This window comes from Leishmania infantum, chromosome 35 (genome assembly GCF_000002875.2).
Source record: "Leishmania infantum JPCM5 genome chromosome 35".
Classification (NCBI taxonomy): Eukaryota; Euglenozoa; class Kinetoplastea; order Trypanosomatida; family Trypanosomatidae; genus Leishmania; species Leishmania infantum.
This window is the reverse complement of record NC_009419.2, coordinates 365,488-380,282: the sequence shown is the minus strand read 5'-3', so window position 1 is coordinate 380,282 and position 14,795 is coordinate 365,488. Positions and strand designations below refer to the sequence as shown.

Below are 14,795 nucleotides of genomic sequence, written 5' to 3'. Positions count from 1 at the left end.
GCCACGAAGGCTTGAGACATCAGGGCCAGGTCGAGTGGCTTTATGGCCCATGCCTTCCGAGCTGGTTTGAATCAAGCCACCAGTGTCTGACTCATTGGTGTATTCACGCTGCAGCTGGCGCCGGCGGGCATGGCGTTTTGCAGAAACAAAAAAGCTGTGAGCAACTCCATGAATGTTCTTTTCAAGTCGCCTCATTCGCCAAACGTGAAAGAAGCAGGCAAACCACTTATTCGACGTAGACCAACAACAATAAAAGTATTGGGGAACCCAGAATAATCGCTAAAAGCTCTGATATATGGAATAACGCAGGGGAGAAAGATGAGTACAACAAGTACGCCACCATATATTGTTCTTGTGGCAACAGAATAGAGACAATTATGTCGAGAGGGAAGATGCTTGAATTAAATTTGACACAGAATGTCTCCAGGAGAAACATGCGGGAAAGGGGGCACATTTTTGGCGAAAGACCAAGAAGGCCGGTGCCAGCGCGGATGCTGCATTTTCAGAGCAAACACACACACACACACACACACACACACACGCACACACACACACACACACAACAAAAAGCAGCATCGCCCACTTAGTTGAGACAAAAGTCCTTTTCCTTTTTCGTTTTGAAGAAAATGCGGAAACTCTGTGAGACACGGAATACTGGTAACAGTAAGGAGAGAAACGACAGAAACGGTTTACTCTTCTAAAGCGCGCTCTTCTACACGAGCGAGCATAGAGTAAAAATCATCTCTATCACACACCAAATCGCGCAGGCTGGAAACTGCAATCAAAGCTGTGTGTCCACAAGGATCACTCTTCTGCACCATATCCGCGCAAGTATGCTGCAGAATCTCCAGCGCGCTCAGCCATGTTTTGGTGAAGACAAGTGAGCGATAGGTCACCGCGTCCCTGTTGAAGATCCGCTCACCGTCTTTCCGACGAATCCAAAGAGGGGCCACACCACACCAGGTGCGCATCACCTCCACCATGGAAGCCCACGCGGCTTTCCGGACAGAGAGGTTTGGGTGCCGTGTGCAAACGGCAAAAAAGAAGTCGAAGTTCTTCTCAGACAGCTCTGCAGCGACGTGGCGAACATTTGTAATGCCTTGAAAAACACTCGTAAGAGAATCGAGAATTGCACACGGCGTGTAAGGGTCCACTTCTTGAAAAAAGGCAAAATGATCGGCATCAAGTTTATGCAAAAACACCGCCACAAACGCTGCGGCCACGTCCCCAAGCAAGTTGCTGTAGTGCCTTGGGCGCGTACGATTATGGCGTTCAACTACCGCATTTCCCCAACGACGCGTACTCTTACCTTCGCTCACCACAATAGACGGTTTACGACCACTTGACAGCTCGTGCGTCGGAATCGGTGGATAAATACGCTGAAGCTTCTCGGTGACCATGGCTTGCTCGTGTCCAGTCCCTGTGCTTGCAGCAGAAGCCGGCGCCACCTCTACTTGTGACAACACAAAAGCAGCTTCACCAATTGCCTTTATGAGTTCTGTCCGTTGGTAAATTCCATAATTGCTACGATACACCATTCCACCCAGCTGGTTCAGCGCTAAAGGGGGATTCAGCACGATGAGGTCGACGATAATCGTGTAGCGTAGCTGCACTAAATACTGCTTCTGATCTTCGGGAGCATGAATACTTAGTGAAATCAGCGTAGGCAACAAGACGGCGACAAGCGGACCCGTCTCCCTGCTGACTGCGTTGAACAGATCAGAGCCGATCCGCTGCCGGAGCTTACCGAATGCATCAGAAAGTCCTCGCAAGCCACTTTCAGTGGCTTCCTGGACCTCGTGCAATTGCGCGTTGGGGCTTCGTCCCACACCGACCAACGCATTGTAGCACTCACGAATGCTGCTGAGAATGGACACGTGCTCGCCCAATTCATCTTTCGCGTACTTTTGTTGGCTGAATGATGGAAGAGGAGCTTCTGTAGAGTCGAGTTGCACTATTGCCACGGGTGCATCAATAGTCTGTGCTGCGATCGATTTTTCTTCTTTGCTGTGGCTTGGCCTCGCAAAAAAGTGATATTCCTCATCTGGATCCAAGGGAAATACCTCCACCAGTGAAGACACTCGCATCTCCAAACCTACTGCGACTACGGGTTTGTTTTTCATCTGCGTGGCGGCGCTCACGGCTTCGGCGTACTGTGAGGTGCCCGGTTCTTCCTTCATCCACTCATTGAGCGCCGCAGAGAAGTTAGCATCCTGCAGCAATGGAGCGACGCCGTCGGCGCTTGTCACGAAAAGCGTTGCATATGCGGCAGCAACTGTCATCGCGCAGTTTCGCAATTCAGGGCCGCGAGTGCTATCGAGGCGGATTGTCACGCCATTAAGAAGAGCTCCGACAAACGCATCAGGAAACCTGCTTTCGGCAGGCGCTTTCTTGTGCAAATACAAAAGCGCGTACATGACCGGATGCAGAAGCCGCATATTCAGACTCAAATCAGCAGAGGTGACAAACTCCTTGTTTTCCCACTTCTTGAAAAGCGCGCTAAAGCACTCCTGCTCCCTATGAGTAAGCCCGTGATTCGCATCGGCAGCGCCTGCTACTGCAGGGAGAAAATCCTTGACAATGGTGCGTGCGATTGCCCGCGTTGGTCCGGCAATGGAAAGCTGATGGGCACAAACGGTGTCGAACACATTATTGGCCAGCTGAATTGAGTTGCCGCCAGCTGGGGCATTTATCAGAGCACTAAGAGCGCTGAGAACGACATCCTTTATCTCCGCCCGCTTCTCAATCAATTGAAAAAGCAGAGAATTCCAGCGATGCCAAAGGCTAGATACTTCTGCGCGTCTCTGCGATTTGAGAGAAAAATGCAGTTGCTTGCTCGCTTCGAAAGCAGCTTCTATTAGATTGGCAAATCGATCGCAAAAATGCTCCCCATCGAAGAGGTACTTTGGTATCATTCCCAGACGACGGATCATGATGTCACTCTTCCCGCGTCGGAGCAGCAAAACAGCTAGCATTTTCAAAACCTTTAATAAGTGCTTCGTATCGACTTTCACTCCTTCGCCGTTATCGGCCTGCTGCGCTTTTGTGAAATGAAAGAGCAATACAGTGTCACAAAGGCGTTCCCAATAAAGCGTGGCGTCGAAAAGAAACGTAGCGTTTCGGTTTTGGCTAACCACGTTGGCCAGGCGTTCAGGAAAGGAAACCAGCAGCTGACACTGATTTTCAGTGATTTGGTCCTGCACAACTGATCCACTGCAATCAATTCTTGCAGCGAGTTCAAGAATATGCTTACCGACGGGCGTGGTGCACGCATATTTCTGGAATCGGCTGTCATGAACCTGTACAGACACGCACACAGGTTCATTCATTTTCAGCTTTTCAACGAGTTGCGCTAGGGTATCGGCAGTGCGGTCATTTTCTCGATCGGAGGGTATTTTGATGGCCTTGCTTGAATCTCTCAAATCGTGCAGCGCCTGTCGCTCAATCGCTACAAAGTCCATCATGCTCGTGGCGAAAGTGAAAAAAAAATAATAAAAAAACCTACGTCGCTAAGGGTCGGTGCGATTTACTTTCCTGAGAAAAAGGGGGAAAGAAGTTCAAGGAAGATTATGAATTTAAGATGGGTAGTTGGGGCCAATCTGCGCCTTGCTTTCCCTCCGCTTCGATGCCCCGGGTTGGGTGCTTGTTTTTCTTTTGTTTCGCCCTTCCCCGCGTTTGTTTTGCGTCGGTTCCTTGGTGTGGCCGTTCGCCGCCTTGGGCGGGGTGGCCGTCGGCAGCCTTTTGGGAAGGGGGCGTCATGCCTGCCAGGGGCGTGCGGGTGGGCGAGGCGCGCGGGAAGGGCCGGCCGCCGCGGCAGCCCCCTCGCAAAACAGGCGAGCCCCCGCCCGCCCGGGGTGCGCGGACGCGACGCCCCCCCCCCCCTTACACCGGCCCGCGCGGCCGGAAACCGACGCCTGCGCCCGCACGCAGGGCTCTGGGCACGGCCGGCCCAAGCAGTCCGACTCGCGCCGGCAGCGAGGCACGTATCCGAGGAGGGGCGGGGTAGGACAGTGGGAGGCCTGTTGGGCGCAGGGCCCGGTTCGGCGGCAGACGATTCGCCCCAGAAGGCCACGTTATTAGCCTTATCCCTGCGAAGGTGAGTGGGCGCTGTCGTCGTGTATGCATGGGTGTGTGTGATGACTTGTGGTAGAGAGCGCCACGCTGAAAACGGATTATATATATTTTTTACTCGTCGAGATGATGACTACTCATGCTGAAGGGTGCGCTGCTCGGCCTTGGGGGAAACTTGAACTGCGTTGGATAAGACAAATGCGTCCTCGCCGACGGCGTGCAGGTTGAAGCTGTGCCGCTCCGTGACACGGCGCTGAACGCCCATGACGCATGTTGCGTGCGCCACGAAAATGCAGACGGTCGCCTCCACCGTGCACTTCGTCTTGTGCGACGGCTGCGCGACAACAATGAAGCGATTGGCGGGAATCGCGGCCGTGAGCGCGGACGCAATGGCGCCCTTCTTCTGCTCGACGCTCGTGTTGTTCTTGACGGTGAGCTGTAGCGCAATGGTGTGCATCGAGCGGCGCGGCCGGTCCGCACCCCAGGACGGCAGCAGAATGCGCTGCGCAAAGTCCACCCCGTCATCTGCCGCAACAGTGCTGTCGACCGTCTCTGCTGCGAAGTGGAGGGACAGCAGCTTGCGCAGCGCCGTCTGCATCTCCGCTAGTGTGGGACAGCACGTCAGTTCGGCCGGCATTAGCCGGAAGCAGTTGCGGAAGATCGGCCGGGGATTGGCGGCGAGATCTTCGAAAATGCGCTCAGTGATGCGGGAGACAAGAGGGTTCACTACAATCGTGTGCGGCGGCAACGCGTCTGCCTCCGTTGTCGACGGCGCTGCGCCACCGGCCCCGGGCGCTGCCGTTACGCCTTCCGCCTCGGGGAGGTTAGAGGCGGCGTGGCACGTTGGGCAGGTTACGGTGGCATTCACGGTCGGGACGTTGAGGAAGAGATACCCTTTGCAGCCAGTCTCCAGTGGCGCGAACCATTCGCTGCGCCGATGCGGCGTGTCACGGCGGCGGCGGCGGCAGCAGCAGCTACCTGGCTCGCTGTCAGCACCGTCGTCCGCTGGCGAGTCCTCGTCGGCCTCATCGTCCTCCGATCGCGGCCGTTTTGTTGTGTTGAACCTGTTTCCGTTGGTGTCGTGCGCGCTACAGGCCGCTAGCTCTGCCGCCAGAAGGCTGGACAGCGAGGCGGACGGCTGGGGAACGGTGACGTCGGCCTGGTCGTTGCTGCTGCGGCCGGCGGCGTCGTCGTCCGCGCTGCTGGGGGTTGTGCGGCTGCGTTTGACGAACGCCTCATGCGCGGCCTCCAGGTCGGAGGTGAGAGTGGACAGGTAAAGCTGCGCCTCCCGCTGCGCGCGCGGCTCCTGGCGAGGGTTCACCGTGAAGAACAATCCAGCGAGGTGGTTGTGCGGTAGGAGCATTTTGCCCTGCCGATGCTTGTGAAAGCGGGGCTTGTTGTCTCGGTAGCTGCGCTTCATGACAGGCACTTGGATCTTGAGTGCGCGTATGAGCGAATGAGGCCAGTCAGGCTTGACGTAGGGAACGCCCTGATGGATTTCCTCTTGTGTTCTTATGGAGGGGCTGCTAGTGCGGGCGCACGTGGAGAGGGAAGAGGCAAGGCGTATTGGGGAGGCTGAAAAGAAGTGAGGAGCTGTTGCCCAAAGCTGCGGTCTTCATCTGCAAACGTGGGGGTACCACACGTTCTGCGGACACACGGACCTTTCGTGCTGGTGCGTTTTGGCGGGTGATCCGTTCTCTCCTTGTCTATCCGTTTTGTGTTCATCTTGTAAGATGTGTCTACTGCCCCTTGAATGACGTGTGCCTGCCGCCGTCAGTGCGGCAGACGCGGCGCCGCTCCCGGAGCACCTCAGCAAACTCCATTCACTGCTGAGAGAAACACGCTATCCCTTGAGGAAAACGCGACAATAGAAGGGGGACAGTAAATCCCAAGTGCTTACATGCACATGGGGTGGGGGTGGCCACAGAAACATGCAGACATACGGATACCGCTTCTCTCACGGCGGCGCGCGCGCGCTATCACGCCTTCTTTGCTGTTGCTGTATTGGTGGCCTGTGCCATCGACTTGGTGGGCTGTTCCTGCCACCCCGCTTCCATTCTTTTTGACGCCGTCTGCTGCAGCTTCGAGATCCACTTGTGGTTCACGCACGCTGCGTTGTACACGCACAGGAGCGCAAACGCCAGCACCAACATCATCAGCGGCCACGCGCTCAGCATGTAGTGGAAGCAAAAGTGGATGAAGGGGTAGCTGCAGGTGAAGAAGAACATGTGGAGAAGCCACTGCGCCACTTGGAACATGACCGTGGTGGGCAGACGACCCTCACCAAACAGCAGGACAAAGCGTGCGAGAATACCCTTGCGACCACCAGGTGGGTGCGCCATCATCCATTTATACGAGGTCATGCGCTCGGCCGGGCTGCCGCCGCCACCCTCGCTCATCACGGCAGCCGAGTGCAGCGGCTCCGCGCCCGTCTCCGTGGCACTGGTGAGCTGCACGAATTCTCTTTGCTGCCTCTCGAGCTTCGCCAGGCGCTTCTTCCACCACTGCTCGCGCGCGTGCCTGCGCCACTCGTTGAAGGTGTGGTAGAAGACCTGCCAGACACAAAACATGATAAAATGCAGCCGCAGCAGGTTGCCGTAGGTGACGGCGCGCCGCAGGTCGTAGCAGAGGGTGCCGTAGCCGCAGAGGGCCTCAAGCTGGTGCGTGGCAGCGTACTGAGTGAACCGCAGTTGCTGCTGCTTCGCTGTGAGGGTCGAATAGACGGACGAGATCAGCCGCGCCGGGCCGCGATGCGTGCTGCCCACCTTCGTAACATTGTCTGCCGCTGCTGTTGACACGTCACTCATGTTGTACATGAGCGTGTGCACGCCCGGCAGCAGGCTGCCAACGGAGACGTTGAGCTGCTTGGCGATCCCGGTGACGTTCTCGTAGAGCCGCCCGGGATCCAGGCTCTCGATCTCACGCCGCGCCGATGTGAACAGGCGGTGCAGCAGCAGGCTCTGCACGATGCCGGGTGCCAGGTGGAGGTAGCAAGACGACATGCGATCGAAGGAGTGGAACAAGAGCGCATTGCGCCACATGAGGATCGCCCCGAGTATGGGGCCGAAGGTGCCGGCCAATAGCGTGAAGAAGAACATGAAGGATGAGATGACCTCGGCTTCCGTTAGATGGGCCACCACGTAGCCGCACGTGAGGATCTCGAACGAGATCGGCAGGTACACGCCATCAAAGCGGTAATTGCGAGCGGCTGGGGGAACAATGAGGCGAGCCCAGGACTCCCTGCGGATCGGCGTTCCAGTGAGGATTGGGCGCCACCACGTCTCATTATCCACCGCGTGAACGGCGGTGCTCATCGCTAAGTTGGACGCATTGCTGCCGTAGTCGTGCAACCATCGCGACAAAGGCATGTGTGCTGACCACGAGATGATGGGCTGCTCCGACCACTGGATGTCGACGAGCCGCCACAGCAGAAAGCACATCAGCACGGAGTTGTGGAAGTAGCAGTAGTCGAGAAAGAAGTAGTGAAGCCCTTGCAGACGGTACGCGATGTACTTGCACGACATGAAGACGAAAAGACCGACAACGTAGGCCCAGACAATGATGTCCACCATGTGACACGAGAAACCCCCCTCCAAGGCGAGGGAGGCGAAGAGGGAGCGACGAATGCCCGCCGCATCACCGCAGACTTGCTTCGCGCCCGGCAGCCTCAGCGGCGCCAAGGACGCTGGCCGGTCATAGACGTACGGGCATGTCGATATGTCGAAGTAAGACGCCGCAATCAGCCCCACGTAGAGGAGGGTTATGGAGCAACTGATAAAGTATTGGTACTTTGAAAAATTGTGATCCATGATACAGGCGTTGCAGCCGGTTGGTCTAAAAACGACGCCCATACCCACAGAGAAAGAAGGAGGGGTGCGGTGGTGTATAACACCACTGGGTGAGTCAGCGGCGAGGCGAGAAATGTGGAGAGGAGCAATAGGTGGAGACGTAAGTGCGCATCATCATGGATGGCGCCACACATGGGCGCGTGCTTGGCAGATACACTGCACAACGGAGTGTGCCCAATATCTCGCTTCCTCTTCTCGCCGCAGTGTTTTGAGGAGGGAGGGGGGCAAATCAGCCCGCGCCATTGGTGCCCTAGTAAACCCTCCGCCTCTCTGTGTCCACCACCTCTGGGAATTTGTCATCCTGTGATTGCTCTGTGCTGCATTCGGCCATCCCTTCCGACCTCTTTTGGTGTTTTCCGCTTTCATCTACACCTCATCTACGCCCACGTGTGGCGAGCGTTGTGTGGAAGCGTACACCCCATCCAGTTTTCTCTCCGATGCACCTTCGCATGTACCTCCCCCCACTTCCCCGTGCAATGCCGGCTGTGGCACGTGCGTTAGCGGGTGGCGCCGAGGCATGGTCGGAAGTGAGCACACAGTACACGAGACACACACCAAGGAACAGCCAAGATTTCACACACCACACACACACACACACGCATGCCGGGAGCAAGAAGCGGAACACAGATGGGCAGTGCACACCAGCGCGCACAAGAGCTGGTCAGCAGCGCTGAGACTGCAACGCTTTTTTTTTTCCGTACCGCTCAAATTCTTTTTCATAAGAACACATTGCTACACAGCGGCGCGACAAACGCTCATCGCGACGATCGTGAACACAACGAGAAACCCCAGCCCCAGCTTCACCGCCGCCTTCGGCACCAGCGCTGACTCCATCACGAGGAGGAGAAACGACACGAGCGCGACAGACGCGGTGGTGCAGCTCTCGCGCGGCATAAAGCAACTCGTCACGAGTGCGCACGCGGCAGCCACAACGCTTACGTACTCCGCGGCCTTTACCGCGTTAGTAGCCATGGCAATGGCGTCGGCGCGACGGCGAGAGGAGGACAGCGTCGTACTGGTGGCGATCCGAGGCGCCAACTCCCGGGACTGGATGTAGCGCAGACGTGTGGCCAAAAGCTGCGCCAGAGGGGCGGCGGCGACAGCGGCCTCGTCGTCAACGGATGCCAAGGGCGACACCCACTGCATGGCGTTGGTCTGCATGCTGAAACTGTATGCTGGAAGCAGCAACAAGGCCACAAGGAGCACAAAGGCCGTCGCGACGTTGCACCATTTGGCGAATGCCTCGCGAAGTTGCATGTCGCGCAGGAGCTGCTCACGATTTGCCGCATACCACTCCTGGAACGCAGGCCGTACGTAGAGCGCCTCCAAGGAGGCGTCGGTGGTGTTGAGTTTGTCATACTTCTCCTGCAGGCTGTGAGAAAAGTAGTTCTGGCTTGGCAGATGCAGCGAGGAGTGGCGGTGGAGATACAACTCGCCCGACTGCAGGGCTGCGCGCAAGGTGCTGTCGCGACTCTTGAAGAGGGCTGAGCCACGTTGCCGCACGTGCCGGCACAGCGCCGACACGAAGCGCTGTGTCACCGAGCGACACCCCACCTCCTCCAGCGTCAGCGCTGTTCCCGTGACTTCTAGCGAGCACGTTGAACCATGCCCGTTTGGCGTCGAGTCATGGGGCCCGAGAGGAGCCACCTGCGCACCGATGCTGCTGCGACTGCGCGCCTGATAAGACGGTGTCACTGTCGCGGCGGTGGCGACGATAGGCATGAAAGATGCCTGTGTGGCCCCAACAGACGCGGGCGAGAGGAATCCTTTCGATCCGGCCGCGGAGAGCCGCACAGGGGTGCCATGAAGCTTGCTAGCTGCTGGTGGTTGTAAAGCCGTTCTCTCCGCAGAACGTGTTGCGGCCTTCATCGCTGCACACTGTCGGCAGCATCGGACGAGAGGCTTCAGCGCAAACGCATAGAGCGGGGCGAGCAGGATGGCCGCCCACAAGGCATACTGCAAGGCAACCCTGTTGAAAAACACCACAGCGATAATGTGAGTGACCTCCATTTTGATCCGGCACACGCAAGGAGGTCGTCGTGCGCGCGCGTTTTGGTCGTAAAGTGAGGGAGGGAGGGAGGGCAGATGCTACTTGACAGGCGGTGCTGTGGCGTAGTTCTTTGTGACTCCGTGCCGCATGTACCGTACAGCGCGGGGTTGCCTGTCGTGTGTGTGTGTGTGCGCGCGATTTTCGAACTCACTCCATGCTGGGTTGCAAGGAAGAGGGCGTGTGTGTGTGTGTGTGTGAGACGGCGCACAATGACGGTATAGTGGCGGTCAGGGAAGGTGGAAGAGCGGGTGCAACGGGAGGGAGAGTACACAAAGACGGTAAAGGGTTGAGGAGGCAGAGGGTAGCAAAGTCGCTGAAGGTGTTCACTGCGCATGCTTGCTGGCAGGCTGCATACAATTTGGACGACGTCAACGTCGGTTGTGGGCCAGCTGCGTGCGTATGTGTGTGCATGTGCTCGTGCAAATCTTCTTTCGCTTGGGATGCGTGACAGTGGATGGGGAGACAGACAGTAGCATCGCGAGACAAGGGAAACAAATTTCGTCACGAGCGTGCCACACAGAGACCAGAACAAGCTAATAGAACATGCCGGCCAATGAAGATCACAAAGATGTCTGTCACATCCGCAGTCTGGCACGCGTGCACGCACGTCACGGAGAGGGAGAGGCGCCTACCTGGGGGGCATCACAGGCCTCCCAGCCTGCGCTGAGGCAGAGTGTTTACACACACACACACAAATGTGTGCAGGGGGTTGTGTGACCATCGCAGCAACAAGGAGTCATTTGGCCGACTGCCTAGAGCGCGCCATCCTCATCCACCGTGCGCACCATTTCGGCGTTATAGCCTAGTGCCAGCAGGTCCGCCACGACGGAGCGCTGCATCACCGGCGGGCCGCAAATGGCCACGAGCAGGCCCTTCGACGGAGGCGGGAGAAGGCTCTGCAGCGTGGCACGGTCGACGTAGCCCACACCCTCTGTCCAGCCTTCAGGAGGGTTATTCAGCACGAAGCCGCAGTCGAACTTGTCCGGGTTGTCGGCGCGGTATTGCTTCAGCAGCGAGCGGTAGGTCAGCTCATACTCGTCCTCGGCAGCGTACACGAGGCGGATCGTCTCGATGCTGTCCACGTATGGGCGGTTGAGCGCGGCCTTAATAATCTGCAGCATCGGCGCCACACCGGAGCCGCCGGCGATGAGGCCCAGTTTCCGAATGACCGTCTTACGGTACACCATCTGCTTCTGGTGGGGCTTGAGCTCGATACGGAGACCGCCGCAGGCCTTCATTTCGACCGAGTCGCCAGGACGCATGGACGAGATCCACTCCTGCAGGTTGCCCTTGTCACCACGCGCCAGAATCGAGATGCGGCCCTTGTCGTCGGGCATGTTGATGGGGCTGTAGTAGCCAATCAATTGCTGGCCGTCCCAGTCACCGCGGATACCGATGAACTCGCCAACGGTCAATCCGGATGTCTGCGTCGCGCCGGGCAGGTTGAAGCGCAGCACGCGCGAGCCAACACCGAACTGATCACTCGCCCTCGACTCCCGCACCACCACCGGCACCCACTTATCCTTGCGGAGCCCGTGCTTCTCCTTCTGCAGAATTGTGGCCGCGCGGTCGCCAGCGATCTTGCCGAACACGACGCACTCCAGCAGAGAGTTGCCGCCGAGACGGTTGCGGCCGTGCACGCCGCCGGTTACCTCACCTGCACCGAAGAGGCCAAGAATGGGATGCATGTCTTCGAATATGTTGACGGAGTGATCTTCCATGAGCAGCTCCGCCGCCGGAGAGATGAAGCAGCCGCCCATGGTGTAGTGGATCGACGGTGTGACGTACGCCACGTAATAGGGCCCCTTGGTGCCCACCACACTGGGGAACACGAGCTTGCCAGTCCGCGGGCAGGCCTTCTTCCCCGTGCTCTGGCGCTCGTATGTCTCGAGGGTTCGATGCAGGCTTTCAACCGAGCAGCCGATGAGCTCGGCGAGCGCCTTCATGTCATCCACACGGGTGAACAGACCCTGCGACTTCCAGTAGTACGTGAGGGAGTTCTTGCCGAAGAGCGTCGCTGCCTCCTCGCTCAGCACGCAGTATGCGAACTTGCTGCCACCCGAGTTCGGGTACTCGTTGTCCTGCGCGATAATCGCCTGCGACACGACGGAGCGCAGGTCCAGCTCGTTCACGAAGCGCTCGCCGTTCTTGTTCAGCAGGATGCCGCCGGAGCCGCGCAGCGCCTCGGGGCCAAGGTACTTGGTGCGATTCGACGGGTCCTTGGGGTCAATGAGACCGGTCGGGTGCAGCTGCACCTTGTCCATGTCTACCAGCGTGGCGCCCAGCTTGCGCGCCATCTTCACACCGTCGCCGGTGGCGAACGTGCCGTTGGTGGTGGGGGTGCCGTACACGTTTGGCGCGTACTCACGCAGCAGCGAGTTGGGCGTGTGGTCGTTCGAGAAGCCGCCGGTGGCAAGCACGACGGCGTCCGCCGGCAGATCCATAACCGTCCCCGACGCATCGGTCATCGACTTGTAGCGGACACCGTGCACGCGAATCTCGCGGTTTCCGTCCGGCATCGCGCTCACGTCGTGCATGAGGCTCACCACCGCCATCTCGTTCAAGATCGTCACCTTGCCTTGCAGCTTGGTGCGGATGTAGTCCTCGAGGTGACGCATGATCGTGAAGCCAACGGGCACCGGAGTGCCGTCTTTCTGATCCGGCGCGCGATGGCAGCGCCTGCGGCTCGCGCCACCAAGCTGGTAGAGGACGGTTAGCGGGATGCCGAAGGACTCGAGCCAGCTAATCGCTTCAGCGGATTTTACAGAGAGGGTGCGCACGAGTCCAGGGTCGCAGTGGCCACCCTTGCCGGAGAGGAACGTGTCTCGCTCAAAAAACTTGCAGTTATCGAGGACGTGATTCACCGCCTGCGTGCGGGTGCCCCAGCCGTTGATGCCAGAGGTGGCCTTGGCGCTATTGCCACCCAGCCGGGCTTCCTTCTCCAGGAGAATGACGGTAGCGCCGCAGCTGGCTGCCTCAATGGCGGCCGCGCAACCAGCAAGGCCGCCGCCGATCACAACAACACGCGCTGGCAGCGAGCCGGCAATGCGCTCTATCCGACAGGCCGGGCTCTCATGCGCGATCTCGTACATGTGCGCCAGCCGCTCCCCCTCGCGCGTGTAGGCGGCGTAGTCGGTCACGCGGTTGTAATCGTGGCGGTAGTGCTCGAGCATGTACCGCACGCGCACGGGGTCGCGCTTCACGAAGCTCGCGGTGGCGAGTGCGTCGGCGTACAGACACGAGTAGCATTTGATGCTAACCTGGGCCAGTTCGTTCCGGCAGGGCTCAATGAGGCAGCGGCGACGCCAGTCGTATGTGCTCGAGAGAGCGCATCCAAGCGCGTTGGCGAAGAGCACGTTCTCGTAGTCGCCGCTCGTGCAGAGTGCCTCATTGCTGAGCGACATGACGCGCAGGAGCGCCTTGTGCTCAGCCTTGGCCGCCCCGTCGGCGGCCGACGTCGACTGCGCCGGTTCATCCGTGTGATCCCCAAGGCTGTGGGCATTCATTGTCACCGACTTGCCGGACTTGGCAGCCGCGACGACCTCGTCGACCGATGGCGGACGCACAACGCCGACTGCCCACGGCTGGCGCTGCACATTCACACCCGAGGCGCGGCAGTCGCCGCCCCACTCGAACAGCACGTCGGCGAAGTTGGCTGCATTCAGACGATCCACCACGCAGTCGACGGTGTAGCCCTTGTTCAGGCCACCCAGGTCTAGCATCGCATCTTCGTGCTTGCGCGCGATGGTGCCTTCTTTGATGTCGATGGCAAAGCTGTTCGTCAGGGTGAAACGCCCCGCCTCCTCCGCAGAGATGGCGAAGTCCCCCTCGGCGGAGTCCTGCCGGCGAGCGGCATCGCGCAGCTTGTGCACCAGCGGTGCTGCGGCCGGGTCAAAGCAGCTGCCGCTACTGCTGTAGACCTCCTCGCAGCACTTGACCACCTCGAAGAGGTGCTCCGACATGACGTGCTTCTTTCCCACCGGCATCCTGTTGACCTGCGACACCTCGCTGCCCGGGTTGAAGGAGTTGAGGTGCTTGTCCACCATCGCGAAGCAGTCGCTTAGAATTGCCTTGACGACAGGATCCACATCTTGGCGAGCGACATTACCGTCTACAGCGATGGTGAGCGTGTACGGCACCGTGTGCATCACGTCCTTATACCGCAGCACCGAGCGCTGGTTGACGTGCAGCTCGGGAAAGTTGGTGGTGAGCAGGCCGCGAGCAATGCGATCGCGCTCACGAGCGGCCTTTTCGGGGTCCGAAACGACTACGGAAGCGCCTGTATGCGAGTCGGTGGCTGCGCAACGGCGACACAGCGACGTTGCGCAGCCACCCATGCCGAGACAGCTGCTCTGAGCCGTTGCAAGTATCGCCGGTGCTGTGGTGCGGCGCAGTGTATAGGATGCGACATGCTGCCACAAGCGCGACTGCGAGGCTGCGACGCTTGAAAAACGGCGGCAGGGTAACATTCCGTTAAAGCGACAATGTAACGAGAAAAAAAAAACTGTAGCGAAAGAAGTTATACTTTCTTGTTGGTGCAACGGCGGTGGTCAAGAGTTGGCTGTGTGAGTGCCAATGAGCCAGTAAAAAAGGGGGGGAGGAAGCAGGGAGGGGAAAGGGGAAAGCGCTTGAAGGCAAAGCCAACAACGAGTGCAACAACACACGCGCACGCAATCAAACGAGATAGTCAAGAAGCTACTTTTGATGAGCATGGGAGGAGGAAGGCAGGAGAACGCAAACAACAACAAATACATATAAAGATTCATAAAATCAAGAGGCAAGAAAAAACGACACCAGAAACACCAAAAGACACCAAAACAAGGGAA

The 14,795-nt window shown here is 58.4% G+C and overlaps 5 protein-coding genes across 5 annotated transcripts; all 5 read right to left on the bottom strand.

Moving 5' to 3' along the window:
- Positions 1 to 689: 689 nt before the first annotated feature.
- Positions 690 to 3,461, bottom strand: LINJ_35_0890 (conserved hypothetical protein; the record flags this gene model as incomplete). Its single annotated transcript, XM_001468866.1, has 1 exon — positions 690 to 3,461. The coding sequence occupies one exon, from the start codon at positions 3,459 to 3,461 to the stop codon at positions 690 to 692; it is 2,772 nt and encodes a 923-aa protein (XP_001468903.1).
- A 743-nt stretch (positions 3,462 to 4,204) lies between these two features.
- On the bottom strand, positions 4,205 to 5,491 carry LINJ_35_0880 (conserved hypothetical protein; the record flags this gene model as incomplete). The annotated part of the gene is made up of 1 exon (XM_001468865.1): positions 4,205 to 5,491. The coding sequence occupies one exon, from the start codon at positions 5,489 to 5,491 to the stop codon at positions 4,205 to 4,207; it is 1,287 nt and encodes a 428-aa protein (XP_001468902.1).
- A 559-nt stretch (positions 5,492 to 6,050) lies between these two features.
- LINJ_35_0870 (conserved hypothetical protein) lies at positions 6,051 to 7,643 on the bottom strand (the record flags this gene model as incomplete). Its single annotated transcript, XM_001468864.1, has 1 exon — positions 6,051 to 7,643. The coding sequence occupies one exon, from the start codon at positions 7,641 to 7,643 to the stop codon at positions 6,051 to 6,053; it is 1,593 nt and encodes a 530-aa protein (XP_001468901.1).
- A 1,008-nt stretch (positions 7,644 to 8,651) lies between these two features.
- On the bottom strand, positions 8,652 to 9,929 carry LINJ_35_0860 (conserved hypothetical protein; the record flags this gene model as incomplete). The annotated part of the gene is made up of 1 exon (XM_001468863.1): positions 8,652 to 9,929. The coding sequence occupies one exon, from the start codon at positions 9,927 to 9,929 to the stop codon at positions 8,652 to 8,654; it is 1,278 nt and encodes a 425-aa protein (XP_001468900.1).
- Positions 9,930 to 10,721: 792 nt separating this feature from the next.
- LINJ_35_0850 (NADH-dependent fumarate reductase-like protein) lies at positions 10,722 to 14,306 on the bottom strand (the record flags this gene model as incomplete). The annotated part of the gene is made up of 1 exon (XM_001468862.1): positions 10,722 to 14,306. The coding sequence occupies one exon, from the start codon at positions 14,304 to 14,306 to the stop codon at positions 10,722 to 10,724; it is 3,585 nt and encodes a 1,194-aa protein (XP_001468899.1).
- Between the last annotated feature and the right edge of the window lie 489 nt (positions 14,307 to 14,795).